General features: G+C 53.6%; 11 protein-coding genes across 11 annotated transcripts; 5 read left to right on the top strand and 6 right to left on the bottom strand.

The window, feature by feature from the left end:
- Nucleotides 1-204: 204 nt before the first annotated feature.
- Triagg1_2194 (uncharacterized protein) lies at nucleotides 205-1356 on the bottom strand (the record flags this gene model as incomplete). The annotated part of the gene is made up of 1 exon (XM_062896348.1): nucleotides 205-1356. One exon carries the CDS (start codon nucleotides 1354-1356, stop codon nucleotides 205-207), a length of 1152 nt encoding a protein of 383 aa, XP_062759050.1.
- A 1160-nt stretch (nucleotides 1357-2516) lies between these two features.
- Triagg1_2193 (uncharacterized protein) lies at nucleotides 2517-3298 on the top strand (the record flags this gene model as incomplete). Its single annotated transcript, XM_062896347.1, has 2 exons — nucleotides 2517-2585; nucleotides 2660-3298. 2 exons carry the CDS (start codon nucleotides 2517-2519, stop codon nucleotides 3296-3298), a joined length of 708 nt encoding a protein of 235 aa, XP_062759049.1.
- Nucleotides 3299-3562: 264 nt separating this feature from the next.
- On the bottom strand, nucleotides 3563-4261 carry Triagg1_2192 (uncharacterized protein; the record flags this gene model as incomplete). The annotated part of the gene is made up of 1 exon (XM_062896346.1): nucleotides 3563-4261. The coding sequence occupies one exon, from the start codon at nucleotides 4259-4261 to the stop codon at nucleotides 3563-3565; it is 699 nt and encodes a 232-aa protein (XP_062759048.1).
- An 844-nt stretch (nucleotides 4262-5105) lies between these two features.
- Nucleotides 5106-5987, bottom strand: Triagg1_2191 (uncharacterized protein; the record flags this gene model as incomplete). The annotated part of the gene is made up of 1 exon (XM_062896345.1): nucleotides 5106-5987. The coding sequence occupies one exon, from the start codon at nucleotides 5985-5987 to the stop codon at nucleotides 5106-5108; it is 882 nt and encodes a 293-aa protein (XP_062759047.1).
- Nucleotides 5988-7189: 1202 nt separating this feature from the next.
- On the top strand, nucleotides 7190-10088 carry Triagg1_2190 (CAZyme family GH36; the record flags this gene model as incomplete). Its single annotated transcript, XM_062896344.1, has 4 exons — nucleotides 7190-7401; nucleotides 7645-7832; nucleotides 7874-8483; nucleotides 8546-10088. 4 exons carry the CDS (start codon nucleotides 7190-7192, stop codon nucleotides 10086-10088), a joined length of 2553 nt encoding a protein of 850 aa, XP_062759046.1.
- A 2369-nt stretch (nucleotides 10089-12457) lies between these two features.
- On the top strand, nucleotides 12458-15014 carry Triagg1_2189 (uncharacterized protein; the record flags this gene model as incomplete). Its single annotated transcript, XM_062896343.1, has 3 exons — nucleotides 12458-14041; nucleotides 14095-14206; nucleotides 14302-15014. 3 exons carry the CDS (start codon nucleotides 12458-12460, stop codon nucleotides 15012-15014), a joined length of 2409 nt encoding a protein of 802 aa, XP_062759045.1.
- Nucleotides 15015-16229: 1215 nt separating this feature from the next.
- Triagg1_2188 (uncharacterized protein) lies at nucleotides 16230-17911 on the bottom strand (the record flags this gene model as incomplete). Its single annotated transcript, XM_062896341.1, has 4 exons — nucleotides 16230-16590; nucleotides 16656-17333; nucleotides 17400-17716; nucleotides 17822-17911. 4 exons carry the CDS (start codon nucleotides 17909-17911, stop codon nucleotides 16230-16232), a joined length of 1446 nt encoding a protein of 481 aa, XP_062759044.1.
- A 2446-nt stretch (nucleotides 17912-20357) lies between these two features.
- Nucleotides 20358-21161, bottom strand: Triagg1_2187 (uncharacterized protein; the record flags this gene model as incomplete). Its single annotated transcript, XM_062896340.1, has 1 exon — nucleotides 20358-21161. The coding sequence occupies one exon, from the start codon at nucleotides 21159-21161 to the stop codon at nucleotides 20358-20360; it is 804 nt and encodes a 267-aa protein (XP_062759043.1).
- Nucleotides 21162-21392: 231 nt separating this feature from the next.
- On the top strand, nucleotides 21393-22413 carry Triagg1_2186 (uncharacterized protein; the record flags this gene model as incomplete). Its single annotated transcript, XM_062896339.1, has 5 exons — nucleotides 21393-21405; nucleotides 21464-21514; nucleotides 21571-21616; nucleotides 21677-21750; nucleotides 21812-22413. 5 exons carry the CDS (start codon nucleotides 21393-21395, stop codon nucleotides 22411-22413), a joined length of 786 nt encoding a protein of 261 aa, XP_062759042.1.
- A 416-nt stretch (nucleotides 22414-22829) lies between these two features.
- Triagg1_2185 (uncharacterized protein) lies at nucleotides 22830-23492 on the bottom strand (the record flags this gene model as incomplete). Its single annotated transcript, XM_062896338.1, has 1 exon — nucleotides 22830-23492. The coding sequence occupies one exon, from the start codon at nucleotides 23490-23492 to the stop codon at nucleotides 22830-22832; it is 663 nt and encodes a 220-aa protein (XP_062759041.1).
- Nucleotides 23493-24365: 873 nt separating this feature from the next.
- On the top strand, nucleotides 24366-27305 carry Triagg1_2184 (uncharacterized protein; the record flags this gene model as incomplete). Its single annotated transcript, XM_062896337.1, has 1 exon — nucleotides 24366-27305. One exon carries the CDS (start codon nucleotides 24366-24368, stop codon nucleotides 27303-27305), a length of 2940 nt encoding a protein of 979 aa, XP_062759040.1.
- Nucleotides 27306-27639: the final 334 nt, after the last annotated feature.

Raw genomic sequence — 27639 nt, 5'->3', positions numbered from 1 at the left:
ATTGTTGTCTTTTCGAAAAATCAAAAATTAAGAATATAAATCTACCATCACATGCATATATGGCTTCATTGAGTTGTTTTTCTTTTTGCTAGGTTAGATCGGGATGCGGCGCAACATCCATCTTCCGCCGCTTACTATTATACAAGATATATATATATCAGTGCTTCTACAATGGCGAGTATTGGCAATTCCCAGCCGTCTATACTACACGACTTGCGTCGCAACCGTTCCCACCGGCCTCTCCACAAACTCCATGACGCCCTCGATGATGCTCTCCCGCGCCGGCTCCGACGCCACCTTGCTGCCGGCCAGATAGTTGAGCCAGAGCAGCCGCGACAGCCTCTCGTCCTCCACCGTGCCCATGACCTCCCGCTTGGGATCCTTGCCTCGGCCCGAGTTGAACATGACGGACAGCACGCCCTTTTCGTCGCGGCACAGGAGCAGCTCCTGCTTCTTCGGCACCGAGCCTCGGTTGAAGAGCGCCTTGAAGTCCTTCATGGCGACACCAAAGGACTCGTCGTTGTAAGCCTTGTCACGCTGAGATCGCGCGGCAATGGATCGAACGAATCCGTCGCGGAGGTGGTGGAAATCGGTATCTCGCACCGGGATGATGCGCATCACGCTGCGGCACTCGGCTTCCCTCAGGAGGGTGTCCCACGTCTCCTCACCCTCTGCCACATCCTTGAGGGCCTTTCGCAAGGCATCCTTTTCGGCGGGTATCAGTGTCGTGGCGCCCGGGTTGATCTTCTTGACCAGGTACTTCTGCAGCTTCGCAATATCCTGCGTCGCCACGTAGAATCCCACCATGTAGACCTGGATGCCGATAAACGTCACCGTGCGCACGCCCAAGCCCACCAGAGTGTATTCGCTTCCGTGCTTGTCCGAGATGCTCGCCGCAATCGAAGTGTCCTCCCTCGCCGTCGGCAGCTTGACGTCGATTGTCCTTGGAAACGCAGGGACGACGCTGTTGCCCGTAGGGACAATGACGTTTCCGTCTTCGTCATGCACGACGATTTTCCTCTTCTCTCCGGCCTCGGTCTTGAACGTCTCTGTGGGAATCGGCGGGGCGTCGCATTTCACTGCCACCTTTGCCTTTTGCTTGTCTTTCTGTTCCGCAAGGGCGTTTTTCAGCTTCCACGCAGTGTAGACGAACGAGATGATGCCGGCGGTGGCTCCGGCGGCGAGGAAGATTGTGCGATGGCGCTCATAGTCGCGGCGCTGCGAATTGAGCTTGTTCAGGTCAAAGTCCTGGGAGACGCGCGAGGAGCCCTTGCCGGAGAAGAGGCTTCGGCGGAGGCACTGCTGGCATCGGGGCGAAGACCGGAGCACCGGCCGGAGGGTCGTTGGACGGAGCATGACGGAAATTGCGTGGGCCTTGGGGGGGTTTGTCGGTCGATTGAGGGAGTTTGGTATGGTCAGCTCATTGGGACAGCGGCGGATGAGGCTGTAGAGCTCCGAGGAGATGCGCTGCAAGTGGCATGATGCTGGTGTTGAAGAGCCAAGAGTGCCCCACGTGATGTGACATCATTCGGGCCACAGTCATGTCCGGGGCTACCCTGGAGCGAGGTCAGGAAGTCGAATTTTTGGTATTTTTCACTTGAGTAGGCATTTTGAAGGGAATATATAACAAAAAAGGTTGATTGAATGAATTTGGGGCCATTGGACATTGATCACGCTGGGGCGAAGAGTTGGTTGTGGTATGCAACATGACTATGAGCATCTTTTTATGGATTTGACTTATAAGGATTACCTATTGATTCCCTAAGCCGAACAAACTCTGTTGACCTAAGCGCTTATTTTAGCTGTAGAAGCATAGTGCTCACCAGAATAGTGCATATATTGTCCATCTACTGGGTGGACACTATAATACCACTGATACTCGCTCCCATTTTGTGGTTCTTCACCAATTGCCAATCCGTTACTCGTGCTGCATTTTGAGTTACACCTGCAGCCAGTAATACTACACCAGCCTTCATGCATGCATGCCGCATACATATCAACAATCCCTCCCCTTTGCATCACAGCCACTCAAGTACTCCCACTGAAATACTTCCTTTCACGAAACGACGCATGTAACATCAATATCATATATATAACTTATTCTCCCAAGCAAATTCATCCACTATTTTCTCTCCAATATTTGTTCTGTTGGTTTTGACGGCCCGGCCCGCATCTCTTATCGATAACGCGGCCACTTAATTGGCTAGGTCATCTTTGGCCGCTGATTGGTCCGCGGCTCTACCGCCAATTGCCTCCGCCAAAATTATCCCAAGATGCAGGCCATCAATAGCACCATTTCCAATGCACTCACTTTCTCACTCCTTGCCTTTTGTCATCCTCCTTCTGGCCTGCATCTCCAGCCCTTGATCTCTGTGCCGCTCCTTGAACCCTCACAAGGCAGAGATCTTTCCCTCCATCTGATTTTCATCCCTGGGCCATTGCTCGGTCGCTGGGTATTCGTTCCTTTTTCTTTGTTGCTTTTCTTTTCTCCGCAAGCGTCAATCGTTCGTTTTGCAATGTCCACGTTGCTCCCCGGGCTTCACATTAGCAGAAAAATCCCCTGGAATGCGCCGGTAGAAACAGTCGTTAGTTCTTCATCTTTTTTAATATCTAGTAACCTCTAGACATGTCTGGCTAACTCTCTTCTTCTCTTGAACAGCATTTTCGATTTCGTTCCCGCCACATCACAGCCATCGGCCAGGCAGCCGACAACTATCATCCCAATGTCCGCCGCTTAAAAATCCAGTCGACCCTGTTGGACCAAGTCATCAAGGCCATTCTCTACCTATTCCCGAAATTCGCACAAGCCTACCTGCGGCGATGGTTCCCCGAGTGGTACCTCCCGTCGGCCATCGTCCTAAAGTCCCAGAAACCCGACTGGGAAGAGGAATTCGACAACGAGCTGGCCTCGTACCGCAGCCTGCAGTCGCTCCAGGGAACCGTCATCCCGCGGCACTTTGGCGTCGTGCACTTTGCCGGGGTGCGAAGCCACCTCATGGCAGACGTTGGCGGAGTGTGCATCCCTTACACGACCGAGACGGCGGAAGAAGCTTATACCCTTGTTCGCAAGCTCCTGTACGAGTCGCTCACTGCGCTTGCGTCGAGGGGCTTTGTGCAGGATGACGTGAAGCTCGACAACTTCCACGTTGTTGGGAGCAGAGTCGTCGTCGTGGATTTGGAGCGAGTCGAGAGGGGCAGAAGCCCCGACGAGCTGGCCAAGTTTGTTGACTCGAGCATTCAGACTCTTATGCAGCAATACCGAAACTACCTGGAAAACTTGAGAGCTAGATACCCCTGATGCCTGTTATACGTCGAAAATGCATATACATAGAGTGGCGTTTTCTTTCTTCTTTCTTTCTACAAGGCATGCTGATGACATATCATGATATATTGGCCGTTTTTCATATACAGACACGCAATACATATATCCGCAGAGTAACGACAATCTCGCGGCCGCATTCTCTTATTATTCTCGATTCTCCTGTTAGCACTACTCTGTGAGGTTCTGACTCTTGAAAGCACATGTATTCTTTGAGATGTGTCTGTTTCCCCTAATAAGAAATCACTCTTGCTTGAACAGTATCTCTTCTTCCATATTGGGAAGCGCAAGTGATATAGAAGAGCGCAGATACTTGGTATCAATGAAATCCAAGGCCGTACCCTCCGCCTTTGTTTCAAATAAACGACCTCCATACTCATTCTCCTCGACCGCCACTTGCCATAGCTCCCCTGTCTCAGGGTGAAGTGTATGTAGGATATACCCGCCACCTTCTTGCCTAATTGGCATGAGGCATTGCTGTGCTTCATGAAAGACTTGACTCAACGCCGCCATTCTACCTGGTGTTCCGCTGTAGCCAAGGGATGCACCAGAGGCTCTGTTATAAAAGCTGTACCAGTTGCGTTTCTCAAGACAGTACCAGAGAACCCCGTCGCCAAGCTTGGGGGTACGCAATAGTATCAGCGATCCGTATCGTACGCTGAGGACGCGGCGTGGCTCTTGTCTGGTTCGGATTATGTATATCCTGCCCGGGATGGGATGATGCTCAATGTGGCGAGCGAGATTGTCGTGAGATTGGTTGATCTCTTTTGTTTCTTTAACGTTGCTGTCAGACGAAGAGTTCCTTTCTTTGAGAGCTTCATCCCTTTTCTCGTTTGCGGGCGCGTCTCCCGACATGACGGTTGAAGGCGTTGGGCGGTCTTCTGTAGTAGAGCTGGCAGTGTCTATACAGACAAAGTCTGAGTCGTTCGTTTCGTCGGCCATCTGGTTGTCTGATGGAAATTGCTGAATGTAGTCTTGGAGGGATTCGACCAACTTTGCCGTTCGATGTATGATTTTCCTCGGGCGCCTTGTTTTACTGACGAGCCTCGATGATGATGAATGGCCGAGTGCGTGGGAGGATTCACTTGCTTTCCAACCCGGTGCTCGAACTATGGGGGTTATATATAACCAAGATAAGAGGGTCAGTAAACCTCAACTATAATGATTGGGTCAGTACAAGGATACGGCCCGACTTTTAGTTCAAAGTACAGAATCAATCCTTGGAGATCCATACCATAAAGTACATGTACCCATGACTGATAAAGGCTCAAGAATAAACTCAAAGCGCGCAAAAAGGCCCGAACAACAGGGTCAAAGCACCACATAAGCTTCAAGCCTGCGATTTATAGTCCAATGGCTCCATCGACAGACCCAGATAGGCTGACTGTTTCATCGAAATACTAGAGTCGTGAGAGTTGAAGCATTCAAACACTGCGAAAAGCGTCGGTGAGTTGGGGCTGAGTGACGACAGACCGTGGGGCCAGGTTATGTACATGTATACAAGGCAGAACTTGGGGAATCGGATCAGGAGGTCCAGTCCCGTCCATTTTAATATCAGGATGAATGGAACCATTGCCTTCTATGATACATAAAAGCAATAGTTTGTGATATCATGGAGGCGATGGCTGTTTCCACATCTACAGATTGACAACTATCTCACGGCCACGTTGTTTTCCCTTTTACTTTCTCTTCAAAACCACTAGGAAGTTCTTGGCAGGTATTGACTCTTTTGAGGTACATTTTGTTATCAGCACATATTACTACTACAGTAGGTACCTTAGAAGTCTTATCGCAGCTTCTGTGGCGGCATGTTGGGATACTTGAGGGACACAGGACTGTCCAAGTACTTGGAATCGATGAAATCCAAAGCCTCCCCCTCACCTTTCTGTAACACCAAAGACTTCTTCCCATCCTCCGAGAAAGCCACTCCTAACAGCGCCGCCTCCTGGAGAACAGATAGCATATACCCGCCATTCTCCCTCCTCCTTTCAGTGAACCGCTGTTGTTCTTTATGTTCCTTCTGCGTCGCTACAATTTTGCCTTCCTTATTATGGCCGAGGTACGTGCCAGAGGCCATATTGCGAAAGCCTAACCAGCCGTCCTTTTCGACACAGCGCCAGATGTGGCCACCGCTTGGGATGGGTGTCTCTAGCCATACCAGCTTTCCATATTTGAGGGCGAGGATGAGGTTTGGCTTGTTTCTGGTTTGAATCATGAATGATTTGCCCGGGATTGGATGGTTTTCCGGGGGAGTGGCAGATTGTTTTGCTTTGACGCGATCATCCTCGGGTGGCTCGCTTTCTTCTTCTTTGTCAGAGTCGTCGTGAGATGGTTCACCGTCTTCATCTTTGACAGCGCTGTCATGAGGGGGTGTTTCTTCTTCTTTGATAGGATTTTCTTGAGGCGAGGTATCCTCTTCTGTTTTAGAAGAGTCATCTTGAGGTGGCTTATCCTCATCTGCCTTGGCAGTGTCCGCGGGTGGTGTTTCGTCTTCTACTTTGGCATTTTCTTCCTGGCGTGGTTCGCCCTCTTCTTTTTCATCATGATTATTGCCAGATTCATCAATCCCATTCTCGATGTCATCGCCATTTTCTGTCGAGGGTGTCTCTTCAGACATGGTTTGTAAATGTTCCCAGTCGCTGTCGGAGTTGTCTTTTTCGTCGGTCATCTGGTCGCCTGATGGAACCTAGCAGAGTATTTCTTGTGTAAATTACAAAGACTTTTGCTCTTATTTATAGCTCTTCTTTATTTCCTGTCACTAATGCGTCTGGATGATGGCGGAAGCGGAGAAAGTTTGACTTGCATTCCAAGTCGCTTATACTCCATATGTACATTTGATGGCTCAAGCCTCCATTATTTTTGAAAGTCAATCAAGAGTGCCGTTTCCTTTTATCGTTTATGGAAATCATAATTCGTGACATCATGGAGCCGATGCTTCCGATCGCTTCTTATTCCATCGTCTTGTTCATCTCTTCATGCATGGGATTATAGGGGGATTCCTAGGCATCCGGATTCATGGCTGTGCTGATTGCCATGTTTTGTTATCGAGATGTCTAGCAGCCAATGGAAATGTTCAGCTCTATGTTTGAGTAGATCACTACTGCAAACAGCGTAGGCCATCACCGCGACCTCCCATCTTGTGTTGCATTGCATCTTGTTTGCATGATTGTCAAGGTACGCGGTTGAGGTGATGGGTAGATTAATCATACGAGTCATACAAGGCAGATCAGTATCAGATTGGCTTTGACGGAAGTGAACAGTCTCTTGTACATATAGAGCGAGTGATTTATATTATTTTGCATTCAATGACTTTCGTCAATTACACGGTCATACATGTGCACACGGCGGCTGACGGTGGAGTCCGTCAGTCTGCCGACGTGTACATGCGCATGTGAAGCGGAAACGGATGATTTCAGACAAATTATTTCCCGAAGAAATTATGATCCTGTGAATTCTTCTTATTACAACGAGTGTCTGGATGCTTTTGCAAGTTTGACCTCGGGTAGTACTTTGCACAAAGCATCACCGCATGTGCTTGTAACCCCCCGCAACCGCATCTCACCAACTTCAATCAAACCTTCAACCCGCCACAACTCTCTACTCGGAAACCTTGCTCAATTCCAATTCCACAAAAACAAATACAAAAACAAAAACAAAAATCAACCGATCTTCATCTCACCTTCCTTCCCGTCGGGTATTTATTCGGGTTCCCCCATGACAACCCTCCACCATGCCCACTCGCAAAAACTGTCGATCGTCACCCAGATAGAGTCACATCGGCCCTCGTTTTATGGGGAAGCACAACCTGTAGTCCGGAGTCCTGGAGCTCCGTCCAACGGCAGCTCCCCGCATCTTGCTTCGGCCGCTCCGATGACCTCATACGCAGGGGATTGGAGTCTTGCGGGCTCCGGAGAAGCTGGAGACGATGAGATTGGTGCGCAAGAGGGAAGCCGGAGGGCCGTTGGTTGGGGTCTGTGGAGAGACGAGCATGAAAGTCAGGCATTTGAAGAAGCTTGGGTGCATGCGGTGGGACCGTGGCTGAGTGAATGGCCCGGGTCGAGTCCCAGGATGAAGCATGACGAGTAAGACGAGGCACCAGCATGAGGAGAAAGAGCGGGAGACACGAAGGCAGATCCATCGTGCCATTGATGACTGCGGAAGGAGAGTTGCTGATCAGTAACCGGGGGGCTGGGCCGGATCTCAGTTGATGGGTCAACGTGTCCCGACAACGGGGGACGAGTATAAATAAGATGTCCGTGTCTGGCTGTTGCCCCTCGAGTTGAGTCGAGGATCCAAGGCGGTGACCTCAACTTGTTCCGGCACAGTCACAGCTTGGCCCTGAGCTCTGGGATTGGTATTGGATCGACTGGACTTGACGATGCTTGGCTCTCCTTCTCCAAGCCGGCTGGCGGCCGTTTTCGCAGTGGCTGCGGGATTGGTGGCCTCGGTCAACGCAGCAAGTCGTGGGTATCCTTTGCCTTGCCTCAGTCCCCTTCTCTCGACTCGAACTTGCGTCAGTGACCATGTAACTAACACGGTTGGATAACAATGTAGCCATCTCCGTCTCTGGCAAATCCTTCGCTCTCAACGGAGACAACGTCTCGTACCGCTTCCACGTCGACGAGGACTCGAGCGACCTCATCGGCGACCACTTTGGCGGCCCTGCCACCGAGGACGGCGTCTTCCCTCCCATCATTGGCCCCATCCAGGGCTGGGTCGACCTCATCGGCCGGCAGCGCCGCGAGTTCCCGGACCTGGGCCGCGGCGACTTTCGCACTCCGGCGGTGCACATCAAGCAGGCGGCGGGCTACACGGTCAGCGAGTTCAAGTACCTGTCGCATAACGTGGTCAAGGGCAAGCCCGCGCTGCACGGCCTGCCGTCGACGTTTGGCGATGCCGGCGACGTGTCGACGCTGGTTGTGCACATGTACGACAACCACAGCTCCGTGGCGGCGGACTTGACGTACTCCATCTTCCCCAAGTACGATGCCGTCGTGCGCAGCGTCAACATCACCAACAAGGGCAAGGGGGACATTACCGTTGAGAAGCTTGCCAGCTTGAGTGTCGACCTGCCGTACGAAGAGCTGGACATGTTGGAGCTCAAGGGAGACTGGGCTCGCGAGGGGATGCGAGTGCGTCGCCACGTCAACTACGGCACTCAGGGGTAAGGCTCGATTGTACTTGGACTTGGATACGGTGTTCCTGGGTTTACTGACACGAGCATAGCTTTGGGAGCACGACTGGCTATTCTTCCCATCTGCACAACCCGTTCTTCTCGCTCATTACGCCCTCAACCACCGAGTCACAGGGTGAGGCTTGGGGCTTCTCTCTCGTGTACACCGGCTCGTTCTCCGTCGAAGTTGAAAAGGCTTCTCAGGGTCTTACGCGTGCTGCTCTTGGTGTCAACCCCTACCAGCTGTCTTGGCCGCTTGCACCGGGCGAGACGTTTACTACCCCTGAAGCTGTTGCCGTATTCTCAAACACGGGAGTTGGCGGCATGTCGAGAAAGTTCCACAGTCTCTACCGCAAGCATCTCATCAAGAGCAAGTTTGCGACTCAGATGCACCCCGTCCTGCTCAACAGCTGGGAGGGCCTCGGGTTCGACTACAACGACACCACGATTCTGCACCTGGCCCAGGAGTCTGCCGATCTCGGCGTCAAGCTGTTTGTCCTCGACGACGGCTGGTTCGGCGTCAAGTACCCTCGCATCACCGACAATGCCGGCCTCGGCGACTGGGAGGCGAACCCCAAGAGGTTCCCCCAGGGGCTGCCAGACTTCATCGCCAACGTGACAAAGCTCAAGGTTGCTAATTCCTCCGATCACCTGCAGTTTGGCCTGTGGTTTGAGCCAGAAATGGTCAACCCCAACTCGAGCCTGTATCACGAGCACCCGGACTGGGCGATCCACGCCGGGTCGTACCCTCGCACCTTGACGAGGAACCAGCTGGTGCTCAACGTGGCTCTCCCCGAGGTGCAGGACTTCATCATCGAGTCGCTGTCCAACATCCTGGGCAACGCCAGCATCTCGTACGTCAAGTGGGACAACAACCGCGGCATCCACGAGGCGCCGTATCCCGGGCTCGACTACGCCTACATGCTGGGCCTGTACCGCGTCTTTGACACGCTGTCGACGCGGTTCCCCAACGTGCGGTGGGAGGGATGCGCGTCTGGAGGAGGCCGCTTCGACCCTGGTGTGCTGCAGTATTTCCCACACATCTGGACGTCTGACGACACGGACGCCGTCGAGCGCATCTCGATCCAGTTTGGCACGTCGCTGGTGTATCCGCCGTCGGCCATGGGCGCCCACGTCTCTGCCGTGCCCAACGGCCAGACGCAGCGCTCGACGTCCATCGCGTTCCGCGCCCACGTCGCCATGATGGGAGGCTCGTTTGGCTTCGAGCTCAACCCGGCCAAGATGCCGGACGACGACAAGGCGCAGATCCCAGACATTATTGCGCTGGCGGAGAAGGTGAATCCCATCGTCGTCAAGGGCGACATGTGGCGGCTGAGTCTGCCGGAGGAGTCCAACTGGCCGGCAGCCTTGTTCATCTCGGAGGACGGCGGCCAGGCGGTCTTGTTTTACTTCCAGATCAAGGCCAACATCAACAACGCGTGGCCGGTGCTGCGGCTGCAGGGGCTGGACGCGGGCGCCAAGTACAAGATTGACGGCAACCAGACGTTTTCGGGGGCGACGCTGATGAATATCGGGCTGCAGTACCAGTTTAACGGGGATTTTGACAGCAAGGTGGTGTTTTTGGAGAAGCAGTGAAGCTCTCACCAAGTCTGGGTCTGTGCCTGTGCCCGTATACAACAAACCTCATGACTCTTGTCGTTTCTCACCATTCCTATAGTAGTATTAGTGCTTGTAATAGCAATAACTGCAGCAATAGCATCAAATAATGAAATAAAGTAAAATACCAGAATACATTGCATTGTTTTGGATGATTTGATCAATTCCACGGCTTGAGTTGACGGCGGCATTTGAGCTGTTGCTGCTTTCAGCCCCGGATGAGTACGAGTGCAGGTGCAGGTACATGTACAGAGTACATGCATGCGATCAGGCCTCGATGTAAGGGGCATTTTGTATTGGGCAGCGACTTGGGCCATGACTGAATTATAAAGCATGTGACGATGAAGTACAGGTACCTCTACCTCTACCTCTACCTCTATACCTCTACGTTCAAGGTTCTCTGCTACTGTGCTGTCATTCTGGTGTAAGAACCGCAACCTTAACTACTGCCTGGGTACCTACAGCCACAAAGAACCTTGGAAGAATAAAAAGGCCGAATAAATGGAGGAACATGCAGCATCATCACCGAGATCATGTGCATTGGGCCAATGTGCATCTTGTCCAGAGGTCCGATGGATCAGCTGCATGGCTGTCACAAATCGGGCATCACGTGCGGTGCGGCGAACCGAACCGGTGACTTCAGGTCCATTGCGATTTGTTCGCTGGTGTGCAGCTGGGCGGCAAGGTAGCGGGTGCATGTATGTACATGTACTTACTCGTTTGTATGTACGGGCATTTTGGTGGTGTTTGGTTGTTGGGAAGCGCGCGGGGAGAGAGAGGGAGAGAGGGCGGGCAGCGATTGGGGCGGGTGATTTTGGTTTGGTTTGATGCGACTGTGCTTTGTAAAAGGTAGCGGTACTTGGGGGTGACTTTTGATGTGCGTTTGAAGCTGCAGTGACTTTGGAGAGTACCTAGTGGGCTCTCAACGGGAGTAAGAGTCGCCGAGATGGGCAACTGGGCCTTGTTTTTTTTCTTTTCTTTTTCTTTTTGGGGGTTCTTAATTTAGATGATTTTACAGCTATAGCTTGAGGGCTGAAACGAGAGGAGGGGAAGAGAAAGAAACAGTTGGAAGCGGGAAGTGGGAAGTGAGGGGGAGCTGTGACTGTGACGATGACCCTTGAAGCATGGAGTCGAAATCTTGCAGCGGCTGTGAAATTACATTAGTAGTGCGGCATAGCACTTGGGCTCCTCCAATGTCTCGCCATTCGAGTTTTGACGCCCGTTGTCTTGCAGCTTCTAAATTACCTAAAGCTGGTCCAGTGTCTTACTGAGTGAAATGACCGTCTGACTTGCTTGCTGCATGGTCGACTCATCACAGGGCAGTCATATTACAGGTACAAGTCGATATTACAGGTACAGGTACAGGTACGGCACACTATGGAAGCACGCTTACCGTCACTTTTCATTCAGACCAGACCTGTTTCCAAGGTCCCAGGCGTTGACAGCAAACATGCATCACCTGTAGCTCCCCCCTAGCACAGCGCCTCTGTCCGCTAGCGGCACCGACTTCCAGCGCCCCCCAGCCCCCGATCTCAGCACAGGTGCTCCAAAGGGCCCCCACGCGGACCGTCTTGGCCTCCGCCTCGGGTTTCTGCCGCCTTCTCTGCTGACCAGGCCATCGCCAGCCTCAACCCGCCAGACCAACCGCAGCATCTCGGCCAGCAACCACGCACTGCAGCCCCCTTTCATTTCATTTCGGGCCCTTCCCTTGCCGTTCCGTCCGTCCGTCTGCTCTCTTCCGTCTTCTTCTCTTCTTCTGTTCCTGCTTCCAGCCTCAGCTTCAGACTCTGCTTTGTAGCGGCTCTTCAGGTTCCATCACCGTCCGCCATCGCCAGCCAGCCTCTCCCCCGCGAACTCGTGAGCTGAATACATACATACCGCAAACCGACGTCATCCAACTTCCCACCGCTGGAGCCCTTTCGGCACGCCCGCTGAGACATACAGACGCAGTCACTCGCTGTCCCTGGTCGTGTCTCTGGTGCCAACCCAAATACAGCCCGCAAGGCCTGAAAGCCTGGGCTCGACGGGACGGGACAGCCTCTCTGTCTCTCTTCTCTTTCTCCCCCCCCTTTAGGAGGCATCCCTCTTTTCACCATCTGCTCACTTTCCTCTTGGGCTCTCATCACGGCTGCCCTCTTTTGTCCCCGTTCTCGATTTCTTTTCTTTTTCTCTCGCTTCCCATCACCATCGAGATTAAACAACCTCCACGAGTCGACGGCCGATCGATAGCACCGAGAAACCCAGCAACACTACCGTCATCACCACGACCACGAAAAGCTCTCCCTTGCAGCTAGTCCTTGAGCCCGACAAGGTAGCGGCCGCCTGCCCGCCCAGCCCCTAACATCACCATGGCTACAATAACGTCTGGTGCTGGAAGCTCTGGGCGAGAGGACTCTCGGTCCTCCTCCTCCACAAACTCGCCCGCCCCGGCCGACAACGAAGAGTCCGACTTCTTCCTCGGCGCCAACGACTCCCAGTCCTCGCTCGGCGTCCCCAACTTCCAAGACATGCAAGTCGACGACTCGTGCTGGCCGCCCGTCAACCGGCTGCCCAACGAAATCCTCATCGGCGTCTTCTCCAAGCTGAGCTCCACCTCGGACCTGTACCACTGCATGCTCGTGTCCAAGCGATGGGCTAGAAACGCTGTTGACTTGCTGTGGCATCGGCCCGCCTGCTCCAACTGGAAGAACCACCACAGCATCTGTCAGACGCTCGGCCTGGAGCATCCCTACTTCCACTATCGCGACTTCATCAAGCGCCTCAACCTCGCCGCCCTGGCCGACAAGGTCAACGACGGCAGCGTCATGCCCCTCGCCGTCTGCACCAGGGTCGAGCGCCTGACCTTGACCAACTGTCGAGGTCTGACCGACACCGGCCTCATTGCCCTCGTCGAGAACAGCTCGTCGCTGCTGGCCCTGGACATTTCCAACGACAAGCACATTACCGAGCGCTCCATTAACGCCATTGCGACCCACTGCAAGCGTCTGCAGGGCCTCAACATCTCGGGCTGCGAGAACATTTCCAACGAGAGCATGCTTACCCTGGCCCAGAGCTGCAGATATATCAAGAGAGTGAGTGCTTATTGTCCCCTTCTTCTTTTACGTATATTCGGAACTAGGCACGGCTTCACATCTTCATCCCCCGCCGACTCTCTCCATCCAATCTACTCTCTTTTGACACACTGGCTGACCTTGACTCCTCTCTTCAAGCTTAAATTGAACGAATGCGTTCAGCTGCGTGACAACGCCGTGCTTGCCTTTGCCGAGCACTGCCCAAACATCCTGGAAATCGATCTCCACCAGTGCGTCCAGATCGGAAACGGCCCCATCACATCTCTCCTGTCCAAGGGAAACAGTCTCCGCGAGCTCAGGTTGGCCAACTGCGAGCTGATTGACGACGAAGCCTTCCTCTCCCTGCCGCCGACCCAGGTCTATGAGCACCTGCGGATCCTCGACTTGACATCCTGCAGCCGCCTCAGCGACGCTGCCGTTGGCAAGATTATCGACGCTGCCCCTCGCCTGCGAAACCTGCTTCTCTCCAAGTGCCGCAACATCACGGATACCGCCATCCACTCCATTGCCAAGCTCGGCAAGAACCTCCACTATGTTCACCTCGGCCACTGCAGTCAGATTACCGACGAAGGAGTCATTCGCCTGGTGCGAAGCTGCAACCGCATCCGCTACATTGATCTGGGATGCTGCACGCTCCTCACTGATGCGTCCGTCAGATGCCTCGCCGGGCTGCCCAAGCTCAAGCGCATTGGCTTGGTCAAGTGCAGCAGCATCACAGATGAATCCGTCTTTGCCCTTGCCGAGGCGGCCTATCGCCCGCGCGTCAGGAGAGACGCCAACGGAATGTTTTTGGGCGGCGAGTATTTTGCCCCAAGCTTGGAGCGAGTCCATCTCAGCTACTGCGTGAACCTGACTCTCAAGGTATGGTTTTCCTTTCTTGGGGCGTACGGATAAGAAATTAACATGAAATGTAGAGCATCATGAGACTGCTCAACTCTTGCCCCCGTCTTACCCACCTCAGCTTGACCGGAGTGGCCGCGTTTCAACGAGACGAATTCCAGCCCTTTTGCAGAGCAGCGCCAGCTGGTTAGTCTTGTCCTTTCATCCCTTTCATCCCTTGCTCTTTTCTCTTCCCTTATCACTTTGGTGTGACCAATGATCGCATGCTGACGTAGCAACAGAGTTTACGCAACATCAGCGGGACGTCTTTTGTGTCTTTTCTGGAAACATGGTGTCCAAGTTCCGCGAATACCTGAACACTGCACCACAATTCGAAGATCTACGAGACAGCTTCTATCAACGACATGCCGGCCGTATGAGGACAGTGCCGCGCCGACCCGGCGGAATGCCCGCAATCCAAACCACCGAAGGCGAGGGCTTTGACGATGACATGGCCTACGAAGATAATGACTTTGAGGGATTGGACGCAAGTGAAATGGTTGTAGACGTACAGGCCCAAAATCTGCCCTTCCACTTGCCAGCCCAGCAGGCCCCTGGCGATGCCAACCAGGTACCTCCCGTACCTCCTCCGATCGAGCCGCCTACCATCAACTCGTCGTCCACCTTTCTCACCAACATGCTCACCCAGCAGTACGGGCCAGCCGCAGCAGCAGAGCTCTTTGACGAAGCCACGGGCACGATCAGGACTAGATCATTCCCCAACTTTGTCGTTCCCTTGAACTCCGCCAACATGGTGGTTCCTAATGCTCAGAGTTTCCATGCCAGTATTGCGGGCCTATCGCAGCCTTCCGTCTCTCGGCAGGGCAATTCGGCAACGGCAGGGCCCTCTACAGGTGCCAGCACGGTGACTATGCATCAGCCACCGAGCACGACACCGGATCAGCAGCCGCAGCAACAACAGCCGCCGCAGCAGCAGCAAGGCGACGCCAACTGAAGATTTTGAATTACTGTCTGTACAGGCTTGTAACATGCAAAGCCTTGAAGTTATTGGTTAACAGGCACATTCGATAGACGGGAAGATGGAATGGTGATGAAAAGGGGAGCCTCCAATAGCGAGGCCATGATCACCACTCCGTCCTCCCAGGATTGAAAGCATATCTATTCACGGCACCCCTGTTTTCGCGATGCATGGGAATAGTGTTCTATATTTATAGCGCAGCCACGGAGTTTACATGTTTGGCGTGCACGGCAATGGTTACGTGGTACAAAACTGGTCATGATTCGGATTTTTATTCAAGCTACGAGACGCTTCTAGATGAGCATGGTCTATACAGGACGAGTACGGATGTCTTTTTATCAGGGGGTTTGATAACAGCGGCGTTGCAATAACTAGCAAGCTGCATCACCTTGACAGGCACGTCCCGTTGCGTACTATTCGTTCTGAGGCCGGGGAGGGAGGAACAAACTGGTGGAATTTTATTTTTATCATTATAAGGGATATTGTTATCTGGGATGGTTGACACTGATACTGAACTCCGGCTGTGCCGTTATGAAAGGGTGGGAAGAGACTGTGCGATATAGTTTCGGCGGCATGAACAAAAAAAAAGCTGTGAAGAGTGTCAGGAATGAGAAACGCTGTCATCATTTGTTTTTAACTGGCTTCCTAACTTTTTTGTCTTTCTATCTCTTTTTTTGGGTTGGAATGGGAACACTGTGTGTGCATGATATGGTTATGAAGCTGTGATATTTACGGTTACAGGTTTCGAGGTTGGAGGGGGACCGTCTGCTAAGGGAAGATGGAAGGGGTTTTTTCTTTTTTTATTAGACGGGCTTTCTGATATAGGGTTGCATTAATTGATTTGAAGTGTTATTTTTTTTTTTTTTTGTGTGGTTATTGTGATTTAGTCGTGTGTTTCTATGTTTAGGTGATGTACTGTGGGAAAGACTTGAGTGTGTTGTATTGATGGATGATGAAACTTTACTCTTTGTGAGAAGGGGTGTCGAAATATGAATGCGTGAATTGTATGTAGGTAGTATTGCATCAGACTAATACTAGAATGCTCTAACAAATGGTATCAATAAACATGTTTCCCCCCCCTTGTTGCGTCAAATAAAAAAAAATCATTATGTACTCCTTGAAATACTACCTATTATACCCGCCCCTTTACACAACATCATCACTCTCATAAAGTACACTTTTTTATTTTTATTAAACAGTCTCAACGGGCGTCTTCTCAGCAGAATGCTTCTCCGCAGTCGAACTGCTGCTGCTCATGACGGCCGGCGTGTTAAGAGCCACACCATCGGTGACGTGCCTCGTCAGCTCGACGTAGTCGTAGGCGAACTCGCCGAGCTGGCAGTCATCAACACCGACCTCCTCGTCCTCGGCGCTGACGCGGAGGGACAGGCCCGGGACGAGGTTCATGAGGAAGAGGATGATGCAGGAGAGGGTAAAGGACCAGCCAAAGGCGGCGCAGATGCCGGCGATCTGGTTGCCGAGCTGGACCCAGTGGTGCTGGATCCAGCCGATGGGGGGGTAGGAGCCGCCGTCGAGGGAGGCGATGGAGGAGCTGGAGAAGAAAGAATGTTAGCGATTTCTGTGTTTGATCGTGTAGTGATTATTGAGACGACTTACGTTCCAAAGATACCCGTCATAATGTTGCCGGCCATACCGCCGACGCCGTGGACGGCAAAGATGTCGAGGGCATCGTCGACGCCAATGAGGAACTTGAGCTTGGTGGCAAAGTTGCAGCAGATGGCGCCCACGACGCCGATGATGAAGCCGCCCCAGGGAGTGACGAAACCAGAAGCCGGCGTAATCGCAACGAGGCCGGCAATGGCGCCGGAGCAGAAGCCAATGGTGCTCCATTTCTTCTCCAGGCGGTAGTCGAGCAGGATCCAGGTGACACCACCGACGGAGGCGGCCAAGTTGGTGACGAAGCAGGCCATGACGGCGCGGATGTTCATGCCCAGGGCGGAGCCGCCGTTGAAGCCGAACCAGCCGACCCAGAGGAAGACGGTGCCGACGACGACGTTGGTGACGCTGTGGGGGCGGTACGGGAGGCCGTTGTTCTTGTTGTATCCGGTTCGCTTGCCGAGCATGATGCTGTAGGCGAGGGCGCAGGTGCCCGAGGCGATGTGGACGGGGCCACCTCCGGCGAAGTCGTACGAGGGGAGCTTGAAGAGCCAGCCGTTGCTGTTCCAGGTCCAGTAGGCGATGGGGTCGTAGACGACGGTGGACCAGATGAACATGAAGACGATGGCGGGGAGCATGCGGCCACGGTCAGCGACGGCACCGATGGCGAGGGCGGGACTGTGAAGCGAATCGTGTCAGTGAAGTGAGCTAAAGGGGAATGAGAATGAGGTGAGAGAGACTCACGTAATGGCAGCAAACATGCCCTGGTAGAGACAAAAGAGAATGTCAGGCAGGTTAGCAGAGCCGTTGGGCTGGGCCAGCGTCTTCATCAGACCAAACTGCGTCAGGTCGCCGAGGAAGGCATTTCCGGTTCGCGAAAAGGTGAGCGAGTAGCCCCAGAAGAACCACTGGAAGCTGATGACGCCGACCGAGACCATGGACAGGAGGATGAGCGACAGGGCCGACTTGCGGCGCGCGAGACCGCTGTAGAAGAAGCCCACGCCGGGAATCATGAGCAGGACGAGGGCGGAGCTGACGAGGATCCAAGCCATTTGACCGGGCTGTTTACATGGCAGAGTATGTTAGTGAGCTGGTTTCTGGTTGTGTTGCTTCCCATCACGGCGGAACCCCCTATTCCATCAACAAGAGTAGTATAATGGACATACGTCGTAGAAGATGTTGAGGTCGCTGACGTCGGCCGAGTGACCGTCGTCTGCTTTCCCTGTGGTGCCATTGTAGGCAACGACCGACGACATGGTGAATGATTCGTTTCCCGATTCTTTCGTGTGTTCCCAAAAAGTCGTCTACTATCGCCTCGTTCCTTGGGTGTCTTTGTCGTGTAGCCGGGCTACTCCTCGAGTTCGACGATACACCTCAAAAGTATATCGAGTAAAAACCACCAGACCGGCGAGAGATGGGGGAGAGAGAATGGATCGGCAGGGAACAGGATGCGAGGTGAGATTGGGAGGAAGGGATGATATATATCACCGCCCGAATGGTACTACAGACAATGCCGATCAAGCCAAAGCACCCCAAGCCATCAGTTCCGCATAAACTTCCTGGACACCCCCCGACTTATCCCGCATAGCTTTTCAGCTCGGATGAACTAAAGTTATATCACTGGATGGAACAGCATGAATGGGGCATGTGAGAATCAGTCTCATCCCACGCCCGTAGCATACATAAAGTGCTAGCTCCATGAGGCCCAATAGTCTCGCATACCCAGGACAGGTACGATGTGAAATCGGGCTGCAGGTGCACGCCTCTCAGATGAGCTTATCGCCCTCGAAATGGATGGCAACTTCATTGGTGCGGACACCACTTATTCTAGTGGCCAGGGATGAAGCCACAGAGATAAGTGATGCGCCTCCCACAGGCTCTCCAGGACGGCGGTGCCATGTTGGGTCGATGCTTATCTGGGAGGCTTATCTCGTGCATATCAAGAGCATGGCCGGGCCAAAGTACGAGGAATAAAGGAAAGCTAGCCGATGACAGGAGCCATTATTCATTTGCTCGTCTGTAATCAATGATTCGGGCATGGAGCAACATGAGGTGAAGGTTTCTGTGAAGGGCAGCCCTCAAGTCGTCTTCGTCTTGTTGAACCGCTTCTCATAGACAGACGGTGTATGAGTGAGTCTCCGGAAAGGCGTTGTGTCTTGCTCGTTATCTCGCCCTCGGACGTCCCCCCTTCTCGGGCCGTCGCACCAGCCTCAATACGGCACCCGTGGATGTCTTGTCCCTTTGAGAGCATCTTCCGTGGTATTGTAGATGCGCCACCTGCAGTGCCATGTTGCATCGTCCTCCCTGCCTCATCAGCTCTGGGGCGATTCCCGTCGAGAAACGTCGCCCCACCCGTATATCCATTTGCGCCAGATCGTCCTCCGTATTAAAGGGGAGGCATCGCGTGTCTGGATATGCACTGGATCTGGGGCACACCAACACCGACACCAAGCAGCGACTCGTTGGACCCTGCACGACCGCCCGATGGCAGCAAAAGCGTGTCTTTACCGGTATCTGCACGGGGCGGACAATCTCAATGACCTTACGCGAAGCCATTTGTGCTTATCCGCCGAGGCCTTACACACCACATGGCTCTTATCAGTGGCATCTGTCTCCAAGCCTCTCATCCTTGGGGCGACGGAACCTATTCCCTGTCTGGTGTAGACGCTCCTTTGGACGCATGGCACCCCGGCGAGATAATGCCCAAACAGCCACATTCCGGTGCCGCTGATTGGGCCGCATTCCTTATCTCTCGTCTCTTCGACGCCGCGCTTGTGGGGGGCTGGCCTTAGCGTCGTGAGGTTGTGCCTGATGGCTGTCCAGCTGTGATGCCAAGGGTGCCTCCTCCACGTCTTCCCCCGGATATCTCCAGCTCGCTCCCCGTACGTCCCGGGTAAGGCGAACGTGGTCTGAGACATCCATCATGGAAAGTCGATGTATACTTTGTCTGGTGTCAGCCACGGTGGATGAATAAGAGCTTGCAGAGACATGATTCGAGCAAATCTCACTTTCACATGCATGTCGAATATCCACAGCGTAAACAGAGTTTCGGGTTCTCGACCAAGCAGCGCATTCAGACGAGTCCGATGCCGGTGGTTCACATGAATGTTTGATGTAAGACACATGGCAAATTCGCAAAGATTTGGAATAGGAGACGGTGTTGGTCGTGAGTCGAGCCTCCGATCGGAAGCATTCTTGCAACACCGGCTTATGCGTTCAATCATTCATCACACGGCTCTAATCGCTTCCCAGTTGTTGATGTAAGATTGTATCTCAAGAGGTGACATGTGTGATAATAACATGGCCTCCGCTATTTTGTCTTTCTAAATTGCATTGCAGCGTGGTGTGAGTCTCGGGGAGATTTGACTCTCTCCCGCACTTGCTGGAGTCTCACTGGGACGAGACAAGTCAAAGGGCAGAGCACTGTCTCTGGTATTCGCTCCTCATCCTTGTCAAGATCCCGGGTTGGTGGTGTATCTATCTTGATAAATCGTTCCTCTACTGTGAAATGACATCGAATCTAGGTCGATAGCAAGTGGCCGTCCGGTTCCTTGCGGACACGCTCATCCTCTAATTGCAAGAGCCTGCTTCCAGATGATGCCGATGCTCTATGATGTCGCTAAGAGACGTGATTTGCCCATCGAAAAAGACGTGGAATCCATGCAGGGAGATGATGAAGAATGAGAAGAGTAAAAAGCCTGATCATGGCTCTGTGGTTCCTCCCGAACCGCCCTGGACATCAATCCTCCACTGGTTCTCCAGTTCCATGAGACGTTTTGCGACATCCCAAGGCGTTTCTTCCTCTAACGTCGTTCGGTGCTCACGAGAGATTTTATTGAGCACATAACGGCTCACCGTAGCTGCATCTCGCTCCTCAGGACGCCCGATGCCGACGGCAATGCGGGCAAAGGGTGACTCCGGATACCTTTTCTGCGATAACGAGCCTCTCACGCTCTTGACGCCGTTGTGCCCACGCGGACTGCGGTCCCACGGCAGAAGCTTGACCACCCCAAAGTCCTTTTCTAGCTCATCGTGAACAATGACTAGGCCGAGTGATTCGGCACCGTATTTCCGGGCGGTTTCCTGCCACGCACTCGCCACAAAGCCTCCGGAGACGTTCATGTACGTCGGAGACTGCACGAGAATGTACTTTGGGCCCTGAGATACCAAGCAAGACTGCCTGCCCAGCGTCACCTCGCGAAAGGCCGGCAGGTGAAGCGTCTTTGCGAGGCCATGGAGGACAAAGTGGCCGGCCGAATGTAGACTCTCGTACTTTGGCAATGGATTCCCGAGGCTGACGATGAGGAATCGAGGGCTGAACATGCTTTCCGCATCGAGCAGAAACTCAAAGAATCCCCGCCGGTTCCGCTCCCGCTTGCAAATCATGAACCGGATTTGGATCTGGATGGAAACAAGCAAGGAAAAGTTGAATTGATGGCTCTCACGTGAGACGCGCTGTGCAGAGTGGCGGAAGATGGATTTTCCAGGTGTGGCTGAGCTGCCCATCGCTGACGTCGATGAGCCGATTGGGCGGAGCATCGTGGCTGGGGCCCCAGCTCAGTCGTCACTTTGTCCAGCTCTTAAGCCTCAGCTCAAACTCCTTACTCCGTCATCCCGTCGCAATCGAACGAACACGCACCAGCACAAACCGGCAAAGAAAAATCTCTGCAGTCCTCGATACCCCGCGATAGAGCACAACTATACCGGCCTTATTTACCAGCGAACAAGACAGTCAACATGTCGTGGGCGGGTACGGAGCTTGCGGATGCCCCGCTGATAGAGAGGGAGAGGGGCTGACGGGATTCTAGGATTCAAGAAGAATGTGAACCGCGCGACGACGCAGGTGATGATGAAGACGGGTGAGCAGGGCCGATGGCTATTCGTTTCGGGCGGCATTCTGATCTTGCGGATGTAGGGCATGTGGAAAAGACAAACGATCGCGATTACGAGGTCGAAGAGAGGTTAGATATAGGGGAATTCAAGCTGCCGGCGAGGGATGGCACGTGCTGACCCAACTGCAGGCGGTTCAAGACGATGGAAACAGCAGCACTGCGGCTGCAGAAAGAATCAAAGGGCTACTTGGACTCCTTGAGAGGTAGGCAGACGCCCGGCCGAACGTTCCGAGCGCCCGACTAACGTGCCCGACCAAAAACCAGCCATGACGGCTTCACAGATGAGAATCGCCGAGACGATAGATGCGTTCTACGGCGACTCGGGTGCCAAGGACGGCGTTAGCAGGAGCTACAAGCAGGCTGTCGAAGACCTCGACGCCGAAACCATCAAAGCCCTCGACGGCCCTTACCGAATGACGGTGCTCGACCCCATTGCCCGATTCTGCGCCTACTTCCCCGACGTCAACGAATGCATCAAGAAGCGCTCGCACAAGCTTCTCGACTACGATGCTCTCCGAGCCAAGGTGAAGAAGCTGGTCGAAAAGCCGGACAAGGATGCTACGAAGCTGCCGCGGACGGAGAAGGAGTTGGAAATGTCAAAGGCCGTGTACGAGCAGCTGAACGAGCAGCTCACCACCGAGTTGCCGCAGCTGATTGACCTGCGTGTCCCCTACCTGGATCCCAGCTTTGAAGCCCTGGTCAAGATCCAGCTGCGGTTCTGCGCAGAAGCCTACTCGCGTATGGCGCAAGTACAGCAATACCTGGACGCGGACACTCGAGATTTGTACGCAGAAGGCCACCTCGATGCAAGGGTGGAGCAGGTGCTGCAGGAGATTCGGGAGCTGAGTATCAGCGGAACGGTGTAATTGGGCATGGGCCACAAGTGTTTTAAAACCAAGCATCAAAGAAGAGGCGACTAGGGAGCGAGGAGTTGCGAATTACAAAGCTAATCGGCGTATGGATTGTTTGTTTACTGTATCTAGATATTGGTTGCTCAGGACGAGTCTATGGATAGACTGGCACTTGCAGGCCGGAAGTGTGCCCGTGGCAGGGCAGTATGTTTCGGGTAATGAGAATACAATTCCTTCTCACCATGCAAAATGGTTCTGACGACCTCTTTCCGTCGTAGTTGTCTGTGAATTGACCGTTTTGCAGCCAGATGCCACCAATCTCCCTCCTTGACAGCGAATCCCATATTTGCATGTAACCCCAAGTCTCCTCTCCGTAATGATGCCAAAATTCATGTCTAGTTAAAAAGTTCAGCCCCGTTCAATCGCTTCGCTCAACTTCCAGTACCCTCCTTCTGTCTCCCAAACAGCTCGTTAAGCGTTAGCGGCCGTCCTATTGCTTGCATCGCTGGCCCAGCTTCTGGTCCCTCGTTTAACTTTGACACCGTCCCGGCGGCCCGCGCAATCTTCCAGCTCTCCTCGATAATGGCCCCATTGGTTGCCCTTGTGTTCTCCTCGTCGTTGTGAATCCACACTCCGAGCACCTTTTCGTCCGCTTCCCCCTCACCTTCAACTTTAAGAATGACCAGCTCGCCCATGAGCTCCACATGACCGACCCTCGCCAGATCGACGACCAAGTTATCCAGACCGCGGCGGCTGAGCACAAAGACGCACGCTCGGGGCCGGTAGTCGACGTCCTCGGGCAGCGGCGTCTGCGCACAGACGAACATGGTGCCTTCGATGCCGGACTTTTCCCAGCTCTGGGCGGCGCTGTCGAAGGTGTAGACGACGGCGTTGGCGGCGATGCTGAGGATCCTACTGATGGACGGCAGGTATCGCTGGAGCACGGAGAGGTTGAGCTCGGTGTTTGTTCGTGGCGGGGGCGCCTCGTAGGCGGAGGTCATGGCTGCGGCGTCGGATTCGTAGTCGGAGATGGCGGGGATGCGGTTTGAGGGATGGCGGTTGTGCCGCGGTTTTCGGGGCGTTGGGCGACTCATGATTCTTTGAGAGAGTGAGGATGGAGGAGTGGAAGGGGACTGCTATGTATGCAGTGGATGACAGCGGCAGCGGTAACAACAACGAGGACGAGGTGTTTGATCAAGGACGGAGAGAGACGGAGAGACGGAGAGAGGAGAAGAGTGTTGTATGATGAAGCCGAGACCGTCCTGACCAAAGCAACAAGGCGACAAGGAGGGACTGGCAGAAGGCTGAGAACGGCTATTGTCGTAAATATTTGCAAAGAAGCTGGCAGTGATGAGTATGATGATGGCGAGGATGCGTCAACAGAGATGTTGTTTGCAATCTGTGGATGTAAGATGACAGTCCAAGGTTGGATGCTGATCAGCTTAGTATTAGCCCGAGAGCTAGGAGGGGCGGATAGCGGCTGTAGTGGCTCAGTAGCGCTAGGCGTTTGCTGGAGCTTATCGATAGGGACCTGAGCAGCCTATTCCCGGCATTGACGCGCGCGAGCTCTAATTGTCATGGATGGGTGGCCCGAGTTAGTACGGGGAAGCTCGTTGTTCTCGTACTCGTTCGCTACCTTACCCTGTCAACTACCTGCTGCTGCATTTCTTTGTCCATTCAAGAGTGCTCTGCTCTGCTCTATTGCCATTATTGAAGCTGATACTCCTCCATAACCTCTTATTTGTATCGCATCCCATCAATTGCTGCAGTTTAACACCGACTACTGCGCATACCTCTACTTTGGTATTCATATATATATGCGGCCGCCTTACGCCCATCTGCGTCGCAACCACAGTCGCCGCATCATGATCTAGCAGCCAGGCTGTGGCAAGAAGATCCACGACCTTGAGAGGTAGCGACGTCGCATTCAACGGTCTTCTTCGTCGTCGTCATTGTCCTTCTACACAATGGCCGAGTCCATCAGAGACCAGCCCAGCCAGTCCATCGCCTCGGATCCGGTTGAAGTTGGGGTCCCCCAGTCTCTAGCCAGGGCCGTCCTGTCTCGTCGCTCCGAATACCTTCGCCCGAGCCAGATCCGAGTCAAAGTAGGCACTTGGAATGTGGCAGCATGCACCGGCACCGACAAGGATCTTGCCAGCTGGTTCACCGAAGATGCTGAACTCGGCCATGGCCTCTCGGCCCTCGACATCTCCGATGCTGCACCACGACATTCGACTGAGTCGGGCAACGGGACCCCCGAGCCAAGACGATTGGGGAACGACGGCGGGTTTGATCTCTATGTGCTGGGATTGCAAGAAGTGGTGGATCTCAACCAGACAAGAGAGTACATGAACCGGATCTACGTTGACAATGGGCCCATGGAGAAGTGGACGGCAGCGCTGGAAGCCGCAATACCCCAAGGCTATCAGCTTGTTGTGTCTGAGCAGATGACGGGTCTGTTGCTCTTGGTTTACGCCTCTCCCACGATCGCCCCCACGATAAGCAATGTTTCTACGCGGCAGGTCGGCACAGGACTGCTCGGATACTTTGGGAACAAAGGCGCCGTGGCCACCCGTCTTGTGCTGGGCGAAACCACGAAGCTCCTCTTTGTCAATTGCCATCTCGCTAGTGGCGCAGACTCGGCTTCTCTCAACAGACGGTGCTGGGACGTAGGGCAGATTGTGTCAAAAACCCAGTTTGACCCAATCGTGATTGGAGGCGTGTCTGATGATGAGGGCGACAGGATTGGAGATGAGGATTTTGCATTTTGGTTTGGAGACATGAACTTTCGCCTTGATGGCCTGCCGGGAGATGACATCCGAAGGCTGCTCACATTGCATGCTCGGGGAGAGTACGATTTGAGCAACGACAAGCCTCCGCCCATCGAAGGCGGCGATGGCATCATAGTCATGAGGTCGTCAGAAAGCGACGACGATACAACCACAATGTCGTCAATGCACTCCAGGGACCACAGCTTTGACCAAAGTTTTGACTCGGCAAGCTCCCTGCCAGACCCGGATGATTTCCCCGAGGATCCCAGCCAGGACCCGGCTTCTCTGCAGGCAACTATCGATTCCCTTCTACCGCATGACCAACTGAGGCGAGTGATTAAGCAGCACAGATTGTTTCACGACGGCTGGAGAGAAGGATCCATTTCATTCCTTCCAACTTTCAAGTACGATGTCGGTACTTTTGGCTTGTTTGATACGAGCGAGAAGCAGCGGGCGCCTAGCTGGTGCGATCGGGTCCTCTACAGGACACGCAAGGACAGGGAGGCGCATGAAAGAATGCTCGAGGAGTTGAAAGAGGCCAAGATGAAAGACGACGAAATGAGAGCGAGAGGGATCGAGGAAGATGACGATGTCCTCTTCAGCTATGACCCCGACACCGATGGAGAGGACCAGCCACCAAAAGCAGCATCCAGTGAGGCATACAACGAATATGAAGAGTATGATATAAACGACACTGGCGCGGAAGCAGACGATGGCGATCAGGACCAAATCTCTCTCGATCTTTACACCTCGCATCAGCGAATCACGTCTTCGGACCATAAGCCCGTCATTTCTACATTTACACTACGCTATGACGCTGTCGATCCGGAAAAGAAGGCTCGAATCCACTCGGAGATCGCTTTCGAGTTGGATCGGGCCGAGAATGAGGGTCGCCCTGGCGTTACTCTCATCGTAGAAGGCGGTCACGGCCATACGGAGGGCGTGGTTGATTTTGGCTATGTCGGCTTCTTTGAGACGCATTCGTGCTCGGTTACCATTGCCAACACTAGTAGTGCAGCTGCTAGCTTTGAGTTTCTCCACGAGACACAGACAAGTGAGGATGACATGGGCTCTTCACAATGGCTGAATACGTCCTTCCACCGGCCTGACGAGGATGGCACCAAGAGCAAGCTTGGATCATCGGTAACGCTCGAACCGGGCGAGACGATATTGGCTATCATCGAGGCGCGCGTCTGCGAGATTTCACATGTTCGCGCTCTCAACGATGCCAGTTGCAAGCTGGATGGAGTTTTGGTATTGCGTGTCGAGGGCGGCAAGGACCATTTTGTTCCCGTACACGGCATCTGGCTGCCGAGCTGCTTCGGCCGGTCGATTGACGAGCTGATTCGAGTACCGGAATACGGAATCCGAAAGTTTGTCAAGGAAAAGGGCATCCAAGGCACCATTACCTACGACTGGGATGTGCATTGTTCCGCTCCACGAGAGCTCTTCAAACTTACAGAGGCCATCCAGACCGCAGCCGAGCGATGTATAGCCGACGAGGCGATGCTGGAGGACTTGACTGTGCCACGAGATCCCGGCTGGCCACTGGATGCATCGACATGGACTGTGGAAGCCGCAAAGCTAGACGAATTAAAGGCAGCCCTCATCTCCGCACTCGACACGAATTCGCCCCTGGCGGATGCCCTACCGGTGGAGCTCTTGTCAACGCAAAAATTGGAGGTTTACTCATCCATCCTGATGTTGTTCCTCGAATCCCTCATGGACGGGCTCATTCCACCACATCTTTGGGCCAAGCTCTCGATTGAACTGCCCAACCTGACTACGCTGCCGGTAGCATCATGGCTGGACGTGAAGAACCACATCCTCGACCTGCTCTCAATGTCTCCGAGCCACAACATTGCATTTGTCTTTTTGACGGCTACACTCTCCCGCGTGATCGGCGAGCTGAATCCCGCGACAGGGCCATCGCCCGCACTTGGCGCATTGACCCGACGACTGAGTTTCCGCCCTGGGGAGACGGAAGCAGCTAGGAAGAGGAGGGTGAGGGAGCGGAGATATGCCGAGATTGTGAGCCCGCTGTTGTTCCGGACGAGTGACGACAAGGATAAGGCGAAGAAGGACCGGGAGCGAATCGTCTTGGAAATGTTTCTGAAGAAGGACGATCGGAGCTAGGTGCTCGGCCGGGAGGCGAGGCGGGTCCGGCCTGCTTGGAGGAAGACGAGATGGCGTTGAGTTGGTTGGGCCATGAGGTCAGGGGAGGAGGGGGCATAGAGCATATAAAGTTCGGCCGAGGGTGTTTTTGGTGATGTGATGCCGATTCATGCTATGGATACCATGCTGGAAGTACTTATATATAGAATGAGTTTATGGAGTTGGTAGTTGTTCCTGTTAGTGAGTGGGTTCTTCTTTCTCCTGAAACGCAGCGGCTTTGATATACTTTTGTGTTTGTGTGTGATTATGGAGCTGTGGATGGAGCCGTGAATATGGGGCGTGGACTTGAGAGGAG

The sequence above is a fragment of the Trichoderma aggressivum genome (assembly GCF_033847375.1).
Source record: "Trichoderma aggressivum f. europaeum strain CBS 100526 chromosome Unknown scaffold_005, whole genome shotgun sequence".
NCBI lineage: Eukaryota > Fungi > Ascomycota > Sordariomycetes > Hypocreales > Hypocreaceae > Trichoderma > Trichoderma aggressivum.
This window is presented reverse-complemented; position numbering and strand designations above follow the sequence as displayed.